The sequence below is a fragment of the Rhinopithecus roxellana genome, chromosome 1 (genome assembly GCF_007565055.1).
Source record: "Rhinopithecus roxellana isolate Shanxi Qingling chromosome 1, ASM756505v1, whole genome shotgun sequence".
Classification (NCBI taxonomy): domain Eukaryota; kingdom Metazoa; phylum Chordata; class Mammalia; order Primates; family Cercopithecidae; genus Rhinopithecus; species Rhinopithecus roxellana.
The window spans coordinates 113206402-113229670 of NC_044549.1; the positions used below are offsets into that span (position 1 = coordinate 113206402).

Consider the following 23269-nt stretch of genomic DNA (forward strand, 5'->3'; position numbering starts at 1 on the left):
TTCTTTCAACTTTTCACATGATCAATCTGCAAACCATCTTAGATATCATTCATTTGTAGCCTTCACCAAATCCATGAGAAAACTTCTGAAGACCCAGGTTCTCTGTATGTTTTAGAACCAAGAGCGCCTCTTGGAATTTCTCTAAAGATCCAAACCAAAATTAAACAGTCTATGTATAGTCTAAAGGGGAAATGAAGGGCAAACACTTTGAGACAGTAGCGAACAGGTTAACACCGATGGCTCTGATTAATAGATAAATAAATGTGTTAGAGGACTACAACTAGGTTCTAATCTAGAAGAAAAAAAAAGGATTCAGTAGGCAGGAGAGGCATGACTTTAGAACCTAATCCCTAAAAGAGGAATGTGATCCAATTCCAAGTTAATATCCTGTTCAAGTTTCCTTCAACAATATATTTGAAAAAACTTCACCAAACATAACAGTCTCTTCTGTAAAGCTCATTTATTTTATAGGAGGAGCTGAGGATGTGAGGGTTTTGTTTCCCCTTAAGGTCATCCAAGGAGGAAGTGGCTTTAGAAATTGGTAACTTAATATTCTGCAAATGGTAAACAGAATAATTCACGAAAAAGCAATGTTGACTTTGGGCCTTCAAAGTGGTGGTTTTTCTTTTCCCTTTCTTCCTTCCTTCTTTCCTCTCCTCCTTCCCTCCTTCCTACCTTCAATTATAAAAGTAATGTGTACTTGACAAATACTCAAACAATAAAGAAGTATATGCTGGAAAAAGGAGAATTTCTCCCTTTTCCTACTTCATCTTACAGATACTCATGCAATAGAGTCTATCTGCAATCCTATATTGTCTTCATCAGCTCAGGTTGCTATTAAAAAAAAAAAAAAAAAAAACTATAGACAGGGTAGCTTCAACAACACTCACTTATTTCTCACAGTTCTGAAGGCAGGGTGCCAGCATGGTGAATTCTGATAAAGGCTCTCTTCCTGGCTTGCAGAAGGCTGCCTTCTTGCTTCCCTCATATGATGAAGAGAGAGAGTTAAAGTCTCATCCTTTTCTTATAGGGACACTAATCCCATCAAGGGGCTCCATCCTCATGATCTCATCTAACCTTAATTATCTCCCAAAGGGGGTTAGGTCTTCAACATGTAAATTTTGGAGAGACACAAATATTCACTCAGTTCATAATACATGACTTATATGCATTTACAGATTTAATTATATATATGTGTGTGTGTGTGTGTGTGTGTGTGTGTGTGTGTGTGTGTGTGTGAGGGTTTCTTTAACAAAAACATAGGAATATGCTCTACATACACCTCTAAAATAAGGGTGCATTTTTTAAACTTAAAAAGTTGGCCATGAACATTTTTCCACATCAGTCCTTAGAGATCTGTCTCACATTTTAAAATAGTTCTACGATATTCCGTAGTATGGCATTTCCAAAACATATGTAACAGTTTTCCTATTAATCGACATTTAGGTTGCTTTTGATTTTTATTCATTACAAATAATTTACAATTACCATATACAGCCTTATGTGTATATGGTAATATTTCTATAGCATAGATAGAATGTAGTTCTAGTAAAGCAACAAGGAAGGGGTGAGCCATTAAAGGACACGTGCATTTAAGATGCTGATAACACCAACAAATGGCGCTTCTGAGAGGACTGTACCATTCTTATTCTCACCCACAAGGTCTTCCATTTACATGTTTGTATTAACAATCTTTTACATTTAAAATGTTTATTCCATTATCTGACACATTATAAATACTCAACAAGTAGCACTTGACGATAAAAATGTGTTAGAAAGATTTAGTCTGTAATGCTTTTTGCTGGTCAATATTTTACTTTATAATTAACCACAGTGGACCTGTGTTAAATGACTCTGTTCACATGAGTTTTTAGTGGAATATTATGTGACACCACCCTAGTTACTAGAAAACATGCAGGAATTTCTAAAATTCCCAGGAACATTAGGAAGAATGAAAAAGTCAAGGAGAGCTGGAGGTTACCAGTTAGGTCTTCACGCTTAAGAACACACAAGAACTTAAATCTTTTCACATACTCTTCACATCTCATGGAGCTAGAAGAGAGAATTCATTCCCAAGGCTAAAACTGAGTGTCACCTGGTGAATAAAATGGGTAAAAAATATTAGTATGAAGTAACATCTGCTGCCATCACAATGAAATACCGGCATATAGATCATCTTAAAGTGACATAACACCCAGAAAAATGAAACTAATGTGTGGCCAGAAGATCTGAGTAACTGCCTCTATGTTCCTGTGCCCTCTTTAGCTGCTTGCTAAAAACTCTTAGCCCAGACCTGTGAATCACTGGAATTGCTGCAAAAATTGCCAAAGTAACCTCTGAGAAGCAGATGGTTATGAGGGCTTCTGTCCAGATGCCAGAACCCCATATGCTTGCCAATCTGTGTTTCCAGCATGCACCATTATACTTAAAATTATATTTTCCTTTTCCTGCTCATGTTCACTCTACCACAATTAACACGGTTGTAATACTTTTTTTAGAAAAAAAGAAACATCACAGCCTATTTGCCTTCTCTTAATAAAAATAAAGGTAAAAAATGCAGTGTCAGACACCTTCAAACCTTCAACTTAGGCTGCAACTCCAGTATTCGGTGCTTCAGTAAGTGATTGTCATCAGTCTTTCTGCAGTTTTTTTATTTCAACTATGCCATTGTCTTGTCTGGGCACCTCAGTACTGAGAGAACCACTCTCTGATTTCCTTTCCAAGTTTGCTAGAAAAATACATATATATGTATTTATATTTATATATATATATATGTATATGATTATATATATATTTATAGATATATAAATGTATATGATTATATATATATATATATAGTTTCTGGAAAGAAACTAGTCACACTTTTTTTTCCAGAATGGGAAGAGAGAAGTGACTTCAGCTCTACTTCTACCACTCGTTCTTTCTGCCAAAGTAAGTAGATGAATCTCTTGCTGCCTTCAAATTATAACAATTCATGTGTGGATTGAAAATTAAATGTATGATGCACACTAAAACCCAGCACCTTCTTCTTGCAGATGTGCTAGGGTATAATAGTCATCTACTTCCCATCACAGTATAGTTGAGTTTTCAAAGTCTTCGAATTTTCTAAATCTTGGATGAGTTTTCTATAAAATCACAGTAAAAGGCAATGCTCAAGTATCTTCCTCAAATATTTCAAACATGATTAATCAAGAAGATGAAAGGCATAAAAATAAATGTGCATATGATGAGCACTTGCCACTGAGTCCAACTAAATTTGAAATCACAAATAACCCAAATGAAGACAACACAATAACCCTGGTTATAGGAGAAACTATTTTTATTCTATTATCGCCAAATATTTTAATAGAAACACTAATTATATTGTAACATAATTGAAATGGGTTAGAAATTGAGATGATGGCATAGAGAAGCAAATAAACACAAGAAATTAACAAAATTTTTCTATAATTACTAGAGTAACTAGGACACAATGAACATAATTCTTATTTCTGATTTATCTTAAATCTCCACATTAATGTCTTTAAGATTAAGGCCATGTAATAGGATGTTGACTTAGCTGTCTATATTTTAAGTTGCTCTTTATTATGTCTCTTCAATTTAGTCTTATTAGCACAATACATATAGAATAAGCCATAAGTATTACAAGTTTTTGGGTTAAATCTCCATTTAATTCTTATACATATATCACAGGCCTTTAAAGATTCAACTAATCAAAATTTTCATATTCAGAATAAAATTATTTAGCCATTAAAATTAAAATTTCTTATCATCAAATAGCAGTTAATATCTCAATTTAAATGTCAAATCAAAAGGAATATGAATCTTCAGGAAAAGATATCACAAATTGAAATATTTTGCATGATTGGAGATTACATAGATATTTGAATTCCTCAACCCCAAAAGGAAAAATATGATCTGTACCATATGAGAATACATCTCAATTTCTTTTTATTTTTAAGTAAATAATTTAAAAATATTATTTAATGCCTTTCTTATCGGCATTAGTATATCTCTGCCTCTTTCTCATTCAGCATTGCCAACCATGAGAGACTGATAGCAGTAAGAAGGGAAAAGCTGCCCTTGCAGGTTTTTTTCTCCTCCTGGTTCCTCCAGCCCTGCCTCCTGTTTCCTTGCCCCTGAGCCTGACATAAGTTGCAGTCATCACCAGCAGCTCAGGTAACAGACAGAAACCCCACCTGTTCTGAAACCTTGCTAAGAGCAGCAATTGTTCAGCACCGGTGGGTGCAGGAGTGTGCCTGGCACCTCCATCCGGAGTATTCTGAGTTGAAAGAAAAACCTCTATTAATGGTGCATACTAATGATCTTTATGTTTTAATTAGAAGTGCTTGAGTTAAGATCACTCGCTGAAACATTAACGAGAAAGGGAAGGTTTACCTCCTGTTCCTCTGCTTTTTGACTACAAGAAAGAAGCAGTCAGCTGACCTGAATTAGGTTGAGCAAATATCAAGAAAACTCATTAGAATTCTGTGATTTCATCCAAGCTGGAAATACCAGATATTTCCATTTCAAAGCCAAGAAAACATAAGATTAGCAAAGAGAATCGTCCTTAGAGTATCACGAAGTAGGAGTTTCTCAGGTCTCTACCTGTTTTTCTCCCTCCATTCATATACATGCATATGTTTTTATGTGATTTTTTCATACCCAAATAACTATACTGTTAGAGTGTCCAATGCCTTCAATATGCAGAAATCGAAAGTCACATGCCTATACAAACGTTCTAAGGACTCTACCATGGTTGAATATGTCTCTATGCAATTTGAAGGTTTTTGTTGGCTTTCTTTATCTAAAAGCATCAAATATCATTAATAAATGAATTCAGAAAGATTCCTTTCTTATTATAATAACCAAAACAGTTAAGAGTTAATTTTTTGGAAAATATTTTTGAAAAATCTCCCTTAAACTAAGGATTAATATGTCCTTTTGAAAATAGAGAAACAGACAAAAATCTAAGAGACTTTATTGGGAAAAAGTCCCATGAGGGTCAGGACGAACAACCCAATGATTTCTAAAGCACTGTCATCATCATGGATGTTTTCACACTTTGACACCACATAAAAAGGCCCCAAATAAAATGTAGAAGAAAGTATCAAGTCCAGGGTCAGTGCTAGGAAATGGCACTGAGGATCTACTCAGATAGAAATACATGGGACTGGCATGGTGGCTGACACCTGTAATCCCATCACTCTGAGAGACTGAGGTGGGCAGGACACTTGAGGTCAGAAGCTTGAGACCAGCCTAGCCAACGTGGTGAAACCCTGTTTCTACTAAAAGTATAAAAATTAGCCAGTTGTGGTGGCAGGTGCCTGTAATCCCTGCTACTCAGGAGGCTGAGGCATGAGAATCGCTTGAACCCAGGAGGCAGAGGTTGCAGAGAGCCAAGACTGTGCCACTGCACTCTACCCTGAGTAAGATTCTGCTTCGAAAAATAATAATAATAAAATGCAAAAAGAAGTATATGCTTGAAGACAGGACAGTAGTGGGTGACTTCTCTTAGCTATTTCACTTCAGTGTAATTTTAATTAACCCAAATGCTGCCTCAATTCTCCTTCCTCAATATGTATTATAGATCAGGGTTTCCTCAAGTGACATTTACAGTCATCTGGTGGTCCATAGTGGTTATTCAATGGGTCTGCAAAGAACATGGAAGCTTCAAAAGAAAAAAACAATGAAGTGATTATGTTAACAAACATTTCAGAAACTTATGATGTGAAATGATGTGATTTGCATGAAAGCCTTGTTACATGTTTAATAATCATCACCTTCTGAAAAGTTGTTGCAGGCCATTCTTCTTGCCTATTCTTCAGTTAACGTAATGTATTTTTGTCTTTGCTGATGAATTTGTCGCTATTTGCAATATATTTCGTATAATTGTGCATTTAGTATTTTCTATTTTAAGTACCATGCTGAGCTAATGCCCCTATTTGAAAATTTGGACCAATGGCTCAAAAAGCGTTCAATGATGCATGAAAGTAAAGAAGACAATAATAATAATTCCAATAACTCAGAAGGTCATGCAAATAAAAAAAGAATGGAGCTCCATTGCAAATACAGGATATAAATTTTTATGTATTTGAATATGTGAATCTGCTGGTGTTATGATTTTGCATAAGAAGATGAAAAGTGACGTGAATATCTGAAAATTGATGTTTGGGGGAACAGCAAATTTATTATCTCCCAGCCCAATTCTATTTTCTGTAATGACACTTCTTCCAAATAATGACATAAACCCATAGAAGCTTTATTTCTAAAGAAAACAAGGTCGGGGGCGGAGCAAGATGGCCGAATAGGAACAGCTCCAGTCTCCAACTCCCAGCGCGAGCGACACAGAAGACCGGTGATTTCTGCATTTTCAACTGAGGTACTGGGGTCATCTCACTGGGGAGTGCCGGACAATCGGTGCTGGTCAGCTGCTGCAGCCTGACCAGCGAGAGCTGAAGCAGGGCGAGGCATCGCCTCACCTGGAAGCGCAAGGGGGAAGGGGATCCGTTTTCCTAGCCAGGGGAACTGAGACACACAACACCTGGAAAATCGGGTAACTCCCACCCCAATACTGCGCTGTAAGCATAAAGGCACACCAGGAGATTATACCCATACCTGGCCGGGAGGGTCCCACGCCCACGAAGCCTCCCTCACTGCTAACACAGCAGTCTGCCACGATCTATCCGCAAGGCAGCAGCGAGGCTGGGGGAGGGGCGCCCGCCATTGCTGAGGCTTAAGTAGGTAAACAAAGCCGCTGGGAAGCTCCAACTGGGTGGAGCTCACAGCAGCTCAAGGAAGCCTGCCTGTCTCTGTAGTCTCCACCTCTGGGGACAGCGCACAGCTGAAGACCAACAGGGGAAGTAGCAGGAGCCGGTGCAGACGCGAACGACTCTGTCTGACAGCTTTGGGGAGAGTCGTAGATCTCCCAACGCGGAGGTTGAGATCTGAGAATGGACAGACTGCCTGCTCAGGTGTGTCTCTGACCCCTGAGTAGCCTAGCTGGGAGAAATCCCCCACTAGGGGCAGTCTGACACCCCACACCTCACAGGGTGGAGTACACCCCTGAGAGGACACTTCCAAAGGAAGAATCAGACAGGTACACTCGCTGTTCAGCAATATTCTATCTTCGGCAACCTCTGCTGCTGATACCCAGGCAAACAGGGTCTGGAGTGGACCTCAAGCAATCTCCAACAGACCAACAGACAGTCCTTCTGACTGTCAGAAGGAAAACTATCAAACAGGAAGGACACCTATACCAAAACCCCATCAGTACGTCACCACTATCAAAGACCAGAGACAGATAAAACCACAAAGATGGGGAAGAAGCAGGGCAGAAAAGCTGGAAATTCAAAAAATAAGAGCGCATCTCCCCCTGCAAAGGAGCGCAGCCCATCGCCAGCAACGGATCAAAGCTGGTCAGAGAATGACTTGGACGAGAGGAGAGAAGAAGGCTTCAGTCCATCAAACTTATCAGAGCTAAAGGAGGAATTACGTACCCAGCGCAAAGAAACTAAAAATCTTGAAAAAAGAGTGGAAGAATTGACAGCTAGACTAATTAATGCAGAGAAGATCATAAACGAAATGACAGAGATGAAAACCATGACACGAGAAATACGTGACAAATGCAAAAGCTTCAGTAACCGACTCGATCAACTGGAAGAAAGAGTATCAGCGATTGAAGATCAAATGAATGAAATGAAGCGAGAAGAGAAACCAAAAGAAAAAAGAAGAAAAAGAAATGAGCAAAGCCTGCAAGAAGTATGGGATTACGTAAAAAGACCAAATCTACGTCTGATTGGGGTGCCTGAAAGTGAGGGGGAAAATGGAACCAAGTTGGAAAACACTCTTCAGGAAATCATCCAGGAGAACTTCCCAAACCTAGTAGGGCAGGCCAACATTCAAATTCAGGAAATACAGAGAACGCCACAAAGATACTCCTCCAGAAGAGCAACTCCAAGACACATAATTGCCAGATTCACCAAAGTTGAAATGAAGGAAAAAATCTTAAGGGCAGCCAGAGAGAAAGGTCGGGTTACCCACAAAGGGAAGCCCATCAGACTAACAGCAGATCTCTCGGCAGAAACTCTACAAGCCAGAAGAGAGTGGGGGCCAATATTCAACGTTCTTAAAGAAAAGAATTTTCAACCCAGAATTTCATATCCAGCCAAACTAAGTTTCATCAGTGAAGGAGAAATAAAATCCTTTACAGATAAGCAAATGCTTAGAGATTTTGTCACCACCAGGCCTGCCTTACAAGAGACCCTGAAGGAAGCCCTAAACATGGAAAGGAACAACCGGTACCAGCCATCGCAAAAACATGCCAAAATGTAAAGACCATCGAGGCTAGGAAGAAACTGCATCAACTAATGAGCAAAATAACCAGTTAATATCATAATGGCAGGATCAAGTTCACACATAACAATATTAACCTTAAATGTTAATGGACTAAATGCTCCAATTAAAAGACACAGACTGGCAAACTGGATAAAGAGTCAAGACCCATCAGTCTGCTGTATTCAGGAGACCCATCTCACATGCAGAGACATACATAGGCTCAAAATAAAGGGATGGAGGAAGATCTACCAAGCAAATGGAGAACAAAAAAAAGCAGGGGTTGCAATCCTTGTCTCTGATAAAACAGACTTTAAACCATCAAAGATCAAAAGAGACAAAGAAGGCCATTACATAATGGTAAAGGGATCAATTCAACAGGAAGAGCTAACTCTCCTAAATATATATGCACCCAATACAGGAGCACCCAGATTCATAAAGCAAGTCCTTAGAGACCTACAAAGAGACTTAGACTCCCATACAATAATAATGGGAGACTTCAACACTCCGCTGTCAACATTAGACAGATCAACGAGACAGAAAGTTAACAAGGATATCCAGGAATTGAACTCATCTCTGCACCAAGCGGACCTAATAGACATCTATAGAACTCTCCACCCCAAATCAACAGAATATACATTCTTCTCAGCACCACATCGCACTTATTCCAAAATTGATCACATAATTGGAAGTAAAGCACTCCTCAGCAAATGTAAAAGAACAGAAATTATAACAAACTGTCTCTCAGACCACAGTGCAATCAAACTAGAACTCAGGACTAAGAAACTCAATCAAAACCGCTCAACTACATGGAAACTGAACAACCTGCTCCTGAATGACTACTGGGTACATAACGAAATGAAAGCGGAAATAAAGATGTTCTTTGAAACCAATGAGAACAAAGATACAACATACCAGAATCTCTGGGACACATTTAAAGCAGTGTGTAGAGGGAAATTTATAGCACTAAATGCCCACAAGAGAAAGCAGAAAAGATCTAAAATTGACACTCTAACATCACAATTAAAAGAACTAGAGAGGCAAGAGCAAACACATTCAAAAGCTAGCAGAAGGCAAGAAATAACTAAGATCAGAGCCGAACTGAAGGAGATAGAGACACAAAAAACCCTCCAAAAAATCAATGAATCCAGGAGTTGGTTTTTTGAAAAGATCAACAAAATTGACAGACCGCTAGCAAGACTAATAAAGAAGAAAAGAGAGAGGAATCAAATAGATGCAATAAAAAATGATAAAGGGGATATCACCACTGACCCCACAGAAATACAAACTACCATCAGAGAATACTATAAACGCCTCTACGCAAATCAACTAGAAAATCTAGAAGAAATGGATAATTTCCTGGACACTTACACTTTCCCAAGGCTAAACCAGGAAGAAGTTGAATCCCTGAATAGACCAATAGCAGGCTCTGAAATTGAGGCAACAATTAATAGCCTACCCACCAAAAGAAGTCCAGGACCAGATGGATTCACAGCTGAATTCTACCAGAGGTACAAGGAGGAGCTGGTACCATTCCTTCTGAAACTATTCCAATCAATAGAAAAAGAGGGAATCCTCCCTAACTCATTTTATGAGGCCAACATCATCCTGATACCAAAGCCTGGCAGAGACACAACAAAAAAAGAGAATTTTAGACCAATATCCCTGATGAACATTGATGCAAAAATTCTCAATAAAATACTGGCAAACCGGATTCAGCAGCACATCAAAAAGCTTATCCACCATGATCAAGTGGGCTTCATCCCTGGGATGCAAGGCTGGTTCAACATTCGCAAATCAATAAACGTAATCCAGCATATAAACAGAACCAAAGACAAGAACCACATGATTGTCTCAATAGATGCAGAAAAGGCTTTTGACAACATCCAACAGCCCTTCATGCTAAAAACGCTCAATAAATTCGGTATTGATGGAACGTACCTCAAAATAATAAGAGCTATTTATGACAAACCCACAGCTAATATCATACTGAATGGACAAAAACTGGAAAAATTCCCTTTGAAAACTGGCACAAGACAGGGATGCCCTCTCTCACCACTCCTATTCAACATAGTGTTGGAAGTTCTGGCTAGGGCAATCAGGCAAGAGAAAGAAATCAAGGGTATCCAGTTAGGAAAAGAAGAAGTCAAATTGTCCCTGTTTGCAGATGACGTGATTGTATATTTAGAAAACCCCATCGTCTCAGCCCAAAATCTCCTTAAGCTGATAAGCAACTTCAGCAAAGTCTCAGGATACAAAATTAATGTGCAAAAATCACAAGCATTCTTATACACCAGTAACAGACAAGCAGAGAGCCAAATCAGGAATGAACTTCCATTCACAATTGCTTCAAAGAGAATAAAACACCTAGGAATCCAGCTTACAAGGGATGTAAAGGACCTCTTCAAGGAGAACTACAAACCACTGCTCAGTGAAATAAAAGAGGACACAAACAAATGGAAGAACATACCATGCTCATGGATAGGAAGAATCAATATCGTGAAAATGGCCATACTCCCCAAGGTTATTTATAGACTCAATGCCATCCCCATCAAGCTACCAATGAGTTTCTTCACAGAATTGGAAAAAACTGCTTTAAAGTTCATATGGAACCAAAAAAGAGCCCGCATTGCCAAGACAATCCTAAGTCAAAAGGACAAAGCTGGAGGCGTCACGCTACCTGACTTCAAACTATACTACAAGGCTACAGTAACCAAAACAGCATGGTACTGGTACCAAAACAGAGCTATAGACCAATGGAACAGAACAGAGTCCTCAGAAATAATACCGCACATCTACAGCCATCTGATCTTTGACAAACCTGAGAGAAACAAGAAATGGGGAAAGGATTCCCTATTTAATAAATGGTGCTGGGAAAATTGGCTAGCCATAAGTAGAAAGCTGAAACTGGATCCTTTCCTTACCCCTTATATGAAGATTAATTCAAGATGGATTAGAGACTTAAATGTCAGACCTAATACCATAAAAACCCTAGAAGAAAATCTAGGTAGTACCATTCATGACATAGGCATGGGCAAGGACTTCATGTCTAAAACACCAAAAGCAACGGCAGCAAAAGCAAAAATTGACAAATGGGATCTAATTAAACTAAAGAGCTTTTGCACAGCAAAAGAAACTACCATCAGAGTGAACAGGCAACCTACAGAATGGGAGAAAATTTTTGCAACCTACTCATCTGACAAAGGGCTAATATCCAGAATCTACAAAGAACTCAAACAAATATACGAGAAAAAAACAAACAACCCCATCAAAAAGTGGGGAAAGGATATGAACAGACATTTCTCAAAAGAAGATATTCATACAGCCAACAGACACATGAAAAAATGCTCATCATCACTCGCCATCAGAGAAATGCAAATCAAAACCACAATGAGATACCATCTCACACCAGTTAGAATGGCAATCATTAAGAAGTCAGGAAACAACAGGTGTTGGAGAGGATGTGGAGAAATAGGAACACTTTTACACTGTTGGTGGGATTGTAAACTAGTTCAACCATTATGGAAAACAGTATGGCAATTCCTCAAGTATCTAGAACTAGATGTACCATATGACCCAGCCATCCCACTACTGGGTATATACCCAAAGGATTATAAATTATTCCACTACAAAGACACATGTACACGTATGTTTATTGCGGCACTATTCACAATAGCAAAGACTTGGAATCAACCCAAATGTCCATCTGTGACAGACTGGATTAAGAAAATGTGGCACATATACACCATGGAACACTATGCAGCCATAAAAAAGGATGAGTTTGCATCCTTTGTAGGGACATGGATGCAGCTGGAAACCATCATTCTTAGCAAACTATCACAAGAAGAGAAAACCAAACACCGCATGTTCTCACTCATAGGTGGGAACTGAACAATGAGATCACTTGGACTCGGGAAGGGGAACATCACGCACTGGGGCCTATCATGGGGAGGGGGGAGGGGGGAGGAGGGAGGGGTTGCATTGGGGAGTTATACATGATATAAATGATGAATTGATGGGTGCTGACGAGTTGATGGGTGCAGCACACCAACATGGCATAAGTATACATATGTAACAAACCTGCACGTTATGCACATGTACCCTAGAACTTAAAGTATAATAAAAAAAAAAAAAAAAAAAAAAGAAAACAAGGTGACTTCTTATGAAAACAACCAGGCTTTTCAATATAAAATTAATTTTTCCACCTGGATAAGAAGAGACTAAAACTAAAGTGGTATCATTCACAGTGGCCCGTCTCATAAAACTAAATCCTTTATTTCTAATAGTTTAAGTCTCTTGTTCTTAAACTCTTGTTCATTAAATTCCATGATTTTTCTATTTACATCATCTTGTCATCTACAGATAATGACAGATATCTCTTCATTTTCAACAATTCTTCTGTCCTTTTCCTCATCAAAATTATTATTTGGGATTAGTCCTCTAGAACAGTGTTGAAGAGTTGCAGTAATAATTAGCATTTTCTTATTCTTGGATGAGAAAAAGAGAGTAGGAGAGGAAAAGAAGGAGGGTGGGAAGAGAGGCAAAGGTGTGGGAAAGAGAGGGAGGAAAAGAATAAGAATCTTAGGACCATCAAGTAATGAATTAAAAGTTCTGTATTCCTATATATACCCTGAAACTATCACTTGTTATCACAGCACAGATAAATAGTTGATGTTTAAAAGAATTATATTAACTAATGAAGAGTGGGATCAATTATGATCAGAAAATAAGAATACTAATGAGAATTCTTATTTAAAATGTGGCCAACCAAAATGTGATGTAAACATTTTTTAAAATGTGCTTCCAGAGAATTTCAGATAGTTCTGATTCTCTATCATCTGAAGAAATATTCTTGCCAATTATAAAAATATTCAAGAGGAACATTTCCAATTTGCTGTTTCTAGGTTTATACAAGAGAATAACTTAATAAAATTTGAATGAAGACAACACTTGTAGATGCATTGATTAATTGTTAGATAAAATTATAGGAATAACTTCTGAAATCTTTTTTAAGCAATTTGTTCACACTTCCTTACACTGAACTCAGGAGGCATTTTTTGTAATATTTTAAAAATAATCATAAACTTAGAAAAAATTTAGAAGTACAGCACAAAATCTTTTATTTTCCTAAACTACTTGAGAATAAATTGCTAATATTATATCCCATTGTCCCTCAATCCCAAATTTTTTGTTTCCAGCAACAAAAGGATATTAATTTATATAATCATATAACTATCAACATCAGGAAATTAACACTAATAAAATTCTCTAATCTGTAGACAACAGTAAAGTTTCTCCAGTTGTCCTAGTAATGTCCTTATAGCAAAATGATCTAAGCATTCAGATTCACATGTTGTGTTTACTTTTATGAATTTCTAGTCCCCTTTCGGCTGCAAGAGGTTTTCACTTTCTCCTTGACTTTGAGGACCTTGATGCTTTGCCAATTACAGGCCAGCTATTTTGTAATGTTCTCCAATTTGGGTTTACCCAATCTTATACATTTCTGGTGTTAAAATTGGGACATAATTTTAATTTGTCACATTGATAATGGCATTCACTTTGATCACTAGATTAACATGAGACCTACCATCCATCTTTCTCCACTGTGAAATTCCTTTATAACTATTTTTTTGTGATGAGGTACTTCTAAACTATTTAAATATCCTGTTTATTTTCAAACTTTTGGTTTATTCACTTATTTAATTATATCACCATGGACTCATGCTTTCTTATTTTATCAGTGGGTTATAATCTATTAAAATCATAATTATTTTAATATGCAAATATAACATGGTTCAGCCAGTGGAAACACCTCCAAGAAGGTCTGAGTTATTTATTTTGCCACAAGATGACCTAGACACACCAAAATTCCCCGGCTCCAGACCTGAAAGCAGTGTTTCTCAAAGAACCCTTGGGTCCATTCTTGAGGAGAATAATTGCTCCAAAATCTTCTCAGTGGACAGAGCAAGTGAATATATGTGTGGATGTACATAACACATACAAAAACACAGATACACCAATATTCAGAGTGTTTATAAACACAACTATATTTTTATGTCTCTCTATCTTTATCTATTTATATTAAAAACCATGAGTTCACACCAGTAGTGTTGAACCCAGCCTTCAGGGTTCATCTACTCTTCTCCTTCGCTATATTTACAACCCCTTTTACAATAGTAAGAAACTAACTCCCATTCTCTTTTATATATTTATTTATTCATTTAACCAGTTCCTCTGTAAGTAGCCAGATTTCCATCTCTATCATCACCTATTCCCCATCCAAGGACTCAAAAGCCAGTTTGCATGTCCCCTTTACCCTATTCAGACTCTAGCTCTTCATCTTAGCCCCTACCCCACATGAACATCCTCCTCAACTTGCTCAGACAATGACACCCCACCAAGGTCACCCACCCACGTGGTCTCTACCGTACCCTGTTCAGGTTCTGCCTCACTATGCAGGGTCACCCTTATAGGTAGATGTCCTCCTCACCGTGCTAGACTTCTGACTGACTGTTCACACCAGACTCACAGTGACATGAACACCTAACATGACCAACCCCATCTGATTTATTTAGTAATAAAAAGAAAGCAGAAAAACTGTGTTGTATGGTATTGTATACTACATCGAGCCTTTATGAGCATTATGAAAAACCCAAGAACACTTTTTGCAAGTATGGTATTTATTTATTCATATCAATTAATCAACAAGTGTTTATTGAACACCTGCTATGTGCTCAGTGATATGAGAGAAGAATAAAAAAGTTCATGTCATGTAGCTACTTGAAATTAGATTGTAACTTGAAGAAAAAGTAGAATAGTAAAAGTTCCCTATCTTTTCTATAACAATAGAAACATACATTGAAAGATAGATAACTATTACAGTCTCAAATGGTCATAATCATTTGCTTTGACACAACCTTTCTACTCATGATGTCTATGCCTTTCCTTCCTACTTCATTGAAGCTCACCCAGCATCAATCTTTCTATTAATGATTCAGAATGGATGATGCTAAGTTTCACTCTGTTAAATTACTGCAGCATACACTGTCATAATTTTGGTATCACTGTCATCAGGGTTAACACATAGGAGCCTCACAGCATAATGTAAAAAAAAAATCATTAGTTAAAAAAATAAAAGAAGAAAGAAATGTATTACAGAGTAAAATTTAAAAAGAGTTTGCCGTAGGTTAGTCTGACTCAGGAATGCAATTTATATTTTAAACATTATTTTCATAAAGGTCTACATTTCACTTTAAATGTGTAAAGCATAAAGAATGCCTTCATGTTCTGAATCAGAGTGTGGATATTATGACTGTGAAGCCATGCAGGACTCTATAGGAGTATTAAAAACCAGAACAAGCACCCATGGGGAGAAGAAAAGGCCAGGAGCCAATGGTAACCCAAGAAGACAACAGTCCTGTTGAGAAGCCCTATAGGAGTGGTGAAAAAAGGAGGTAGTTGCTGCCAGTTGCTACTGTCTCCACAACTGTCATCATTCTTGATCGCTCAAAGGGAACCAATAATCATTTGTATCTAAAAAAGTATTAGGTGTGGGTTAGTATTAATGTCATACCTGAAGGATAAATACTGACTAATGTGCACAGCAAGAAATGTCAACTATTGTTAAAATCAGTGATTGCTGTTTTCAGATACTTCTTTTGTCAAGATAGAAGGGCAGAAATGGTGATGGAAGCAATTATTCATTCCTTTGGTTCAACAAGTGTGTTTGAACTTCATTCTTTTGCCTTCTGCAAGAGTGATTGAGACTCAGTAGTTCTATGTAATGTCACTTATGACCAAGGCACAGTCTTTGTTAATGTACAAAATATTTCCGGGCCGGGCGCGGTGGCTCAAGCCTGTAATCCCAGCACTTTGGGAGGCCGAGACGGGCGGATCACGAGGTCAGGAGATCGAGACCATCCTGGCTAACACCGTGAAACCCCGTCTCTACTAAAAAATACAAAAAACTAGCCGGGCGAGGTGGCGGGCGCCTGTAGTCCCAGCTACTCGGGAGGCTGAGGCAGGAGAATGGCGTAAACCTGGGAGGCGGAGCTTGCAGTGAGCTGAGATCCGGCCACTGCACTCCAGCCTGGGTGACAGAGCAAGACTCCGTCTCAAAAAAAAAAAAAAAAAAAAAAAAAAAAAAAATATTTCCTTCTACAACCTAAGAAATAAAAGCTAATTACTGAACGTCCTGGTTGTTCTCTACACTGCGAATGTGGTCTTGTATTCTGGGGGCCCCCAACCCTTGGGCCACAGACTGGTACCAGTCCCTGCCTGTTAGGAACCGGGTCACACAGCAGGAGGTGAGCAGCAGGTGAACAAGTGAAGGTTCATCTGTATCTATAGCTGCTCCCCATTGCTTGCATTACTGCCAGAGCTCCACGTCCCATCAGATTAGTTGCAGGACTGGATTCTTAGAAGGATGTGAACCCTATTGTAAACTGCACATGCAGGGGATCTAGGTTGCATACCCTTTATGAGAATCTAATGCCTGGTGATCTGAGGTGGAGCGGAGAGGGTTTTGCTAGCCCTGTGGAGTGGCTGAAAATACAGATTAACATTAGCAGAGAGGTTTGACTGCACAGAGACCATAATAAATAAATTGCTTGCAGACTCATATAAAAATCCTATCAGTGAGTGGCAAGTGATAATTAAGCTGCATCTGGTGGCAGGCTTTATATGGCAAATCAGTTGATATACTTCAATTGTACAGCTGCATCCAGTGGCAGGCTTTAAGTCAGAATCTGACACATTTTAGTCCACGCATGGCCCACCCATTATTTTATTTACCACTTCCATCTGTGCCTCATTCCCATACTGCATACTTATCTCAGTCATGGTTTTGGTAAGCCCACAGGCTAACCCTAGCCAAAACGGGTTAAAAACAAACATCACTGGAAAGCTTCTTTGAAAAGAGGGGAAGACCCAATGATGAGACAGTAGAAGACTCTAAGACAGCCAATAAAAAGAAAATTGCATTTAAAAGAAAATACCAAAAATTCCACTTAAATTACAGTTTCGTTGCGACAGTTGATTCACATTCTTCAATCCCATTTTGCATAATATGTGGCAACCAGTTACCCAACAAAGCCGTGAAACCTTCAAAACTGCTTCACAAAGAGACCAAGCACCCTGCATTAAAAGACAAGCTTTGGCCGGGCGCAGTGGCTCACACCTGTAATCCCAGCACTTTGGGAGGCTGAAGTGGGCGGATCACGAGGTCAAGAGATGGAGACCATCCTGGACAACATGGTAAAACCCCATCTCTACTAAAAATACAAAAATTAGCTGGGCATCACGGCTTGCGCCTGTAGTCCCAGCTACTCGGGAAGCTGAGGCAGGAGAATCACTTGAACTCAGGAGGTGGAGGTTGCAGTGAGCTGAGATTGCACCACTGCACTCCAGCCAGGCAACAGGGCAAGATTCCATCTAAATAAATAAATAAAATAAGACAAGCCTTTGGAATTTCTCAAAAGAAAATAGTGTGAACATGAAGAACAGACACAACTATTGAAGGCAATCACTTCATTAAATGTGTCTGCACAGAGTATCATTCTTAGTGGCTAACTGCATTGCTAAAGCTAAGAAGCCCTTTACCATTGTTGAAGAGTTGATCCTGTCTGCTGCTAAGGACATTTGTTGTGAACTTTTAGGAGATGCTTCAGTCTGCAGTTCAAAAGGTGGCACACGTTTCTCTTTCAGCTAGCACCATAACTAGATGAATTGATAAAATAGCAGAGGATATTGAGGCACAATTGTTAGAGAGGATTAATGAGTCACCATGGTGCACAACCCAGGTTGATGAGTATTAGGTTAGGCTGACTCAGGAATGCCATTTGTAATTTAAAATGTTAAAATAATTTAAAATGTTGAAAACAAGGCAACAATGCCTATTATTGTGCAATATATTTTTCAGGAGGATGGGCACAGAGATATGTAATGTGCACTTTTGTTGCCAACCAACACCACACCTGCAAAACTATTCAAGTATTTGAATGATTACATATCAGAAAAACTGAATTGATTGTTTTGTGTCAGCATATGCATGGACAGAGCGGCTGCCATGACTGGACAGCTTTCTGTCCAGGTCAAAGACTAGTTGGGTCAAAGAGGTCACTGTGAGTCTATGCCCTGTGTCATTTATAAAGAAATGCTGGCTCATTGAAAATGTCATGTGAAGTTAATAATGTTTTGCAGAATGTGATTAAAATTATCAACCACATTAAGGTACATGCCCTTCACTCGTGTCTATTCTTGCAGCTCTGTGAGGAGATGGACACAGCACACACATCTTCTCTCATACACAGAAGTGAGACAACTTTCCAAAGATAGATCACTGGCCAGAGTTTTTCATTTGTGGGAGCTGATATTTCTTTTAGAAAAACATTCACCACTGGCAGCACATTTCAGTGACACAGATGAATCTCAAAACTTGCTTGTGTGACATATTCAGCCTCCTCAACAAACTCAACTTGTCACTTCAGGGGAGAAGGACAACTGTGTTCAAGTTGGCAGATAAAGTGTCTGCATTCAAAGCCAAACTGAAATTATGGGGTCAAGGAGTGAACACTGGGATTGTTTGACATGTTTCAAACATTAGCAGAGATTTTGAATGTGATATGGTTTGGCTCTGTGTCCCCACCCAAATCTCATCTTGAATTGTACTCTCAGAATTCCCATATGTTGTGGGAGGGACACAAGGGGAGGTAATTTGAATCATGAGAGTGGTTTCCACCATACTGTTCTCGTGGTAGTGAATAAGACTCATGAGGTCTGATGGTTTAATCAGAGGTTTCTGCTTTTGAAGCTTCCTCATTTTCTCTTGCCGCCACCGTTTAAGAAGTGCCTTTCACCTTCCACCATGATTTTGAGTCCTCCCTGGGCATGTGTAACTGTAAGTTCAGTTAAACCTCTTTCCCTTCCCAGCCTCAGGTATGTCTTTGTCAGCTGTGTGAAAACTGACTAATACAATAAATTGGTATCAGTAGAGTGGGGCGTTGCTAAAAACACACGAAAATGTGGAAGCGACTTTGGTACTGGGTAACAGGCAGAGGTTGGAACAATTTGGATTGGAGGGTTCAGAAGAAGACAGGAAAATGTGGGACAGATGATTGGGACCTCCTAGAGATTTGCTGAATGGCTTTGACAAAATTGCTGATAGTGATATGAATAATAAGGGTCAAGCTGAGACGGTCTCAGCCTGGAGATGAGGAACTTGTTGGGAACTGGAGCAAAGGTGACTCTTGTTATATTTTAGCAAAAGACTGGTGACATTTTGTCCCTTCCCTAGAGATTTGTGGAACTTTGAACTTGAGAGAGATGATTTAGGGTATCTGGCAAAAGAAATTTCTAAGTAGCAAGGACACAAGAGGTGACTTGGGTGCTGTTAAAAACATTCGATTTTAAAAGAGAAACAGCATGAAAGTAATACAGAAAGAAACTGAGCTGGAGCTTTCATTCTCCCAGTTGCTGCATGATGACCTATCTCAGTTTTCAAAAGAGTTTCAGCATTACTTCCTAACCACAAAAGACTCCCGAACTAGGAAGGATTGGATCCTCGGCCTATTTATGAACATGCCAGAGAAGTTGACTTTATCTGTGCTGGAAGAGGATCAACCACTTGGGATCACAAATGAAAGTGGCCTTAAAAGTGTGTTTGAGACAGTTTCAACTCTCCATACATTCTGGATTAAAGTCAAGGTGTAATATCTTGAGATTGCCAAAAGCACTGAAAAGCCTGCATCCATTTCCAACATCCTATCTTTGTGAAGCAGGGCTTTCTGCGGTGACAGCAATCAAAATGAGATTATGGAGTAGCCTGGACGTAAGAAACACACTTTGGGTGTCACTGTGTCCTGTCAGCCCCAGAAGGGACTGTCTAGTTGCAGGAAGACATGCTCAGGATTCCCACTGTTCCTACATTAGGGTGAGTTGTATAATTATTTCATCATATATTACAATGGAAAAATAATAGAATTAAAAGACACAACAAATTAAATGGGCTTGAATCATCCTGAAACCATATCCTCCCACCTACCCTGCCCCGATCCATGAAAAAACTGTCTTACATGAAATCAGTCCCTAGTGCCAAAAAGGTTGGGAACCACTGCTATAGTCATTAAATTAGATATTTGTGAGTGGCTGTCCAGGTTCAACCCTTTCCCCTAAACCCTCTTCAGCAGTAAAGTTCTAAAACTCTCCATCCCTTTTGCTGCTCTTGGTTCAATTAGAGCGGATACTGACCTAAGCTAGATTAATCAGAACCTCCCTCCTATGAGGTTACAGTTAAGATTCAGTGACTCCACTCACCTACCCAATGACACTTAACTTTTAAGGACATCTAAATTTGAGGATTGCGGAGTCATGCCTCATGGTGACATATCTAGTCCTTGCATGAAGAAGCAGAGAAAAGTGTCTGCCAATTAACTGTAAGGTGAAGCAGACAGGCCAAGAGAAGAGGAGGGACTCCTGCCTCTGACCTTTCCACCTGGATCCACCATCTGCCTTTCAGTTCAATGTAACTCCACTGGTTCCTTGTAAACATCTCCCACTTTCACCCTGGTTTTACTTAAGCTATTTAGGATGGGATAAAGTTGAAGAAGCCTTTGTTTGGGGATGGCGTATCTGTCAGCTGCTTGTAAGCTACATCTCTTAATGACCCTTGGTTCTTACTGGTGGCAGTCTTTGCATGGAAATATTACTTAAATTTTTACACACCTGGAAGTGGCTGCCAATGGATTGCTTAGCTCCCAAGGATCATAAACTTATTGTTTAATGTCTCCTTTCCACTCAAATTTGATGCTATCAGTCCTGGAGCAGGTAATCAGGTAGAAGAGGTCCTAGATTGGAAAGTTGTATCAACAGCTCAGAATATCTCTGCTTCAGATATTTAGCAGAAATCTCAATATTTGTTTTCTATACAGATCTTGAAAAATCCAACTTATCCTATTAATGCTTATGAAATGTGCTAATCAATTCATCTAGTGCTTTAGCAACCTCTAGTTTATCTATGTCAGAGATGCCGTATGCAAAGGTTTTCAATGTTCCCATATAGTAAATGTGCAAAAGATTGCCTTAGTTAAGCTAAGCTTTCTAGTTAAATTTTCCCCGCCCATTTTTGGTTATTCAGGCCTTTTGTTTCGGGTTACTTTTCAAGTTAGTTGATTGATGTTGTTTTTAAATTTTCTATTGTATCTGTGCCACTTATAGTGAATATACTCAAATTCTTCTTGAGTAGAATAATCAAAACATAACAGTGAATTCCACCATGAGAGCAGAAAAATATTGTCAGGATCATACACTTCACTGATATATCAGCCAAAAATGTTGCACCATAAGCTGAAACGTCACTAAAGCAAGAGGTTTATGGACTCTACCATGTGTTCCACATACATGGACCTATTTCAGGGTCTTTTAGTCAAGTTTACAACTACTGAGCATTCACTCTTTACATAAGAAATTGAAGTAAAGAAAAAAACATTCCCTGCACTTGAGTAATTTACCGTCATTGGGAAATATAGGCATAAAGTCAGGGAGCAAGAATATAAGAACAAAATAAGCTCTAGGAACATAAGCACATTTTAAAGATAAAATAAAGGATAAGTAGTGTTGTCTTAGAGAACAAATAAGGGAATGTTGCTTGAATTTGGCCAGGAAGGATGAATAGGTTGAAAATTTCAAAAGGACATCAGGAATCTCCAGCAAAAGGAACAACATGAGCAAAGAGGTGGGTGCATGTGACGGTTAATACTGAGTGTCAAGTTGATTGGATTGAAGAATACCAAGTATTCTTTTTTTGCTGCTTCCACTGCAAGAATGAAGACCATTCTCAGCAATCAGACTGTTGACATTCCAGAAAATGTCGACATTACTCTGAAGGGATGCACAGTTATCGTGAAGGGCCCCAGAGGAACCCTGCAGAGGGACTTCAGTCACATCAATGTAGAACTCAGTCTTCTTGGAAAGAAAAAAAAGAGGCTTCTGTTTGACAAATGGTGGGGTAACAGAAAGGAACTGGCTAGCATTTGGACTGTTTGTAGTCATGAACAGAACATGATCAAGGGTGTTACACTGGGCTTCTGTTACAAGATGAGGTCTGTGTATGCTCACTTCCCCATCAACGTCGTTATCCAGGAGAATGGGTCTCTTGTTCAAATCCGAAATTTCTTGGGTGAAAAATACATCTGCAGGGTTCGGATGAGACCAGGTGTTGTTTGTTCAGTGTCTCAAGCCCAGAAAGATGAATTAATCCTTGAAGGAAATGACATTGAGCTTGTTTCAAATTCAGCGACTTTGATTCAGCAAGCCACAACAGTTAAAAACAAAGATATCAGGAAATTTTTGGATGGCATCTATGTCTCTGAAAAAGGAACTGTTCAGCAGCCTGATGAATAAGATCTAAGAGTTATCCAGCTACAGAAAGAAGATGCCAGATGACTCCTAAGACCTACTTGTGATATTTAAATGATGCAATAAAAGACCTGTTGATTTGGAAAGAAAAAAAAAGAATACAAAGTATTAATCCTGGGTGTGTCTGTGAGAGTGTTGCCAAAGGAGATTAACATTTGAGTCAGTTGGCTGGGAAAGGCAAACCCATCCTTAATCTGGGTGGGCACAATCTAATCAGCTGCCAGCGTGACTAGAATATAAGCAGGCAGAAGCTTTTGAAAAGAGAGACTGGTCTAACCTCCCAGGCTACATCTTTCTCCCATGCTGGATGCTTCCTGCCCTCAAAAACCAGACTCCAAGTTCTTCAGTTTTGGAACTTGAACTGGCTCTCCTTGCTCCTAAGCCTGCAGATGGCCTATTGTGGGACTTATAAAGGGGAACTTAAAAAGCTCCCCTTTATATATATATATACACACACACATACATATGTATATATGTATATAATGTACATATTATGTATATATGTATGTGTGTGTATATATAT

The 23269-nt window shown here is 38.9% G+C and overlaps 1 protein-coding gene across 1 annotated transcript; it reads left to right on the plus strand.

Moving 5' to 3' along the window:
• Positions 1–22152: 22152 nt before the first annotated feature.
• LOC104676466 (60S ribosomal protein L9-like) lies at positions 22153–22842 on the plus strand. Its single transcript, XM_010381307.2, has one exon. The coding sequence runs from the start codon at positions 22153–22155 to the stop codon at positions 22729–22731; it is 579 nt and encodes a 192-aa protein (XP_010379609.1). The 3' UTR covers positions 22732–22842.
• Positions 22843–23269: the final 427 nt, after the last annotated feature.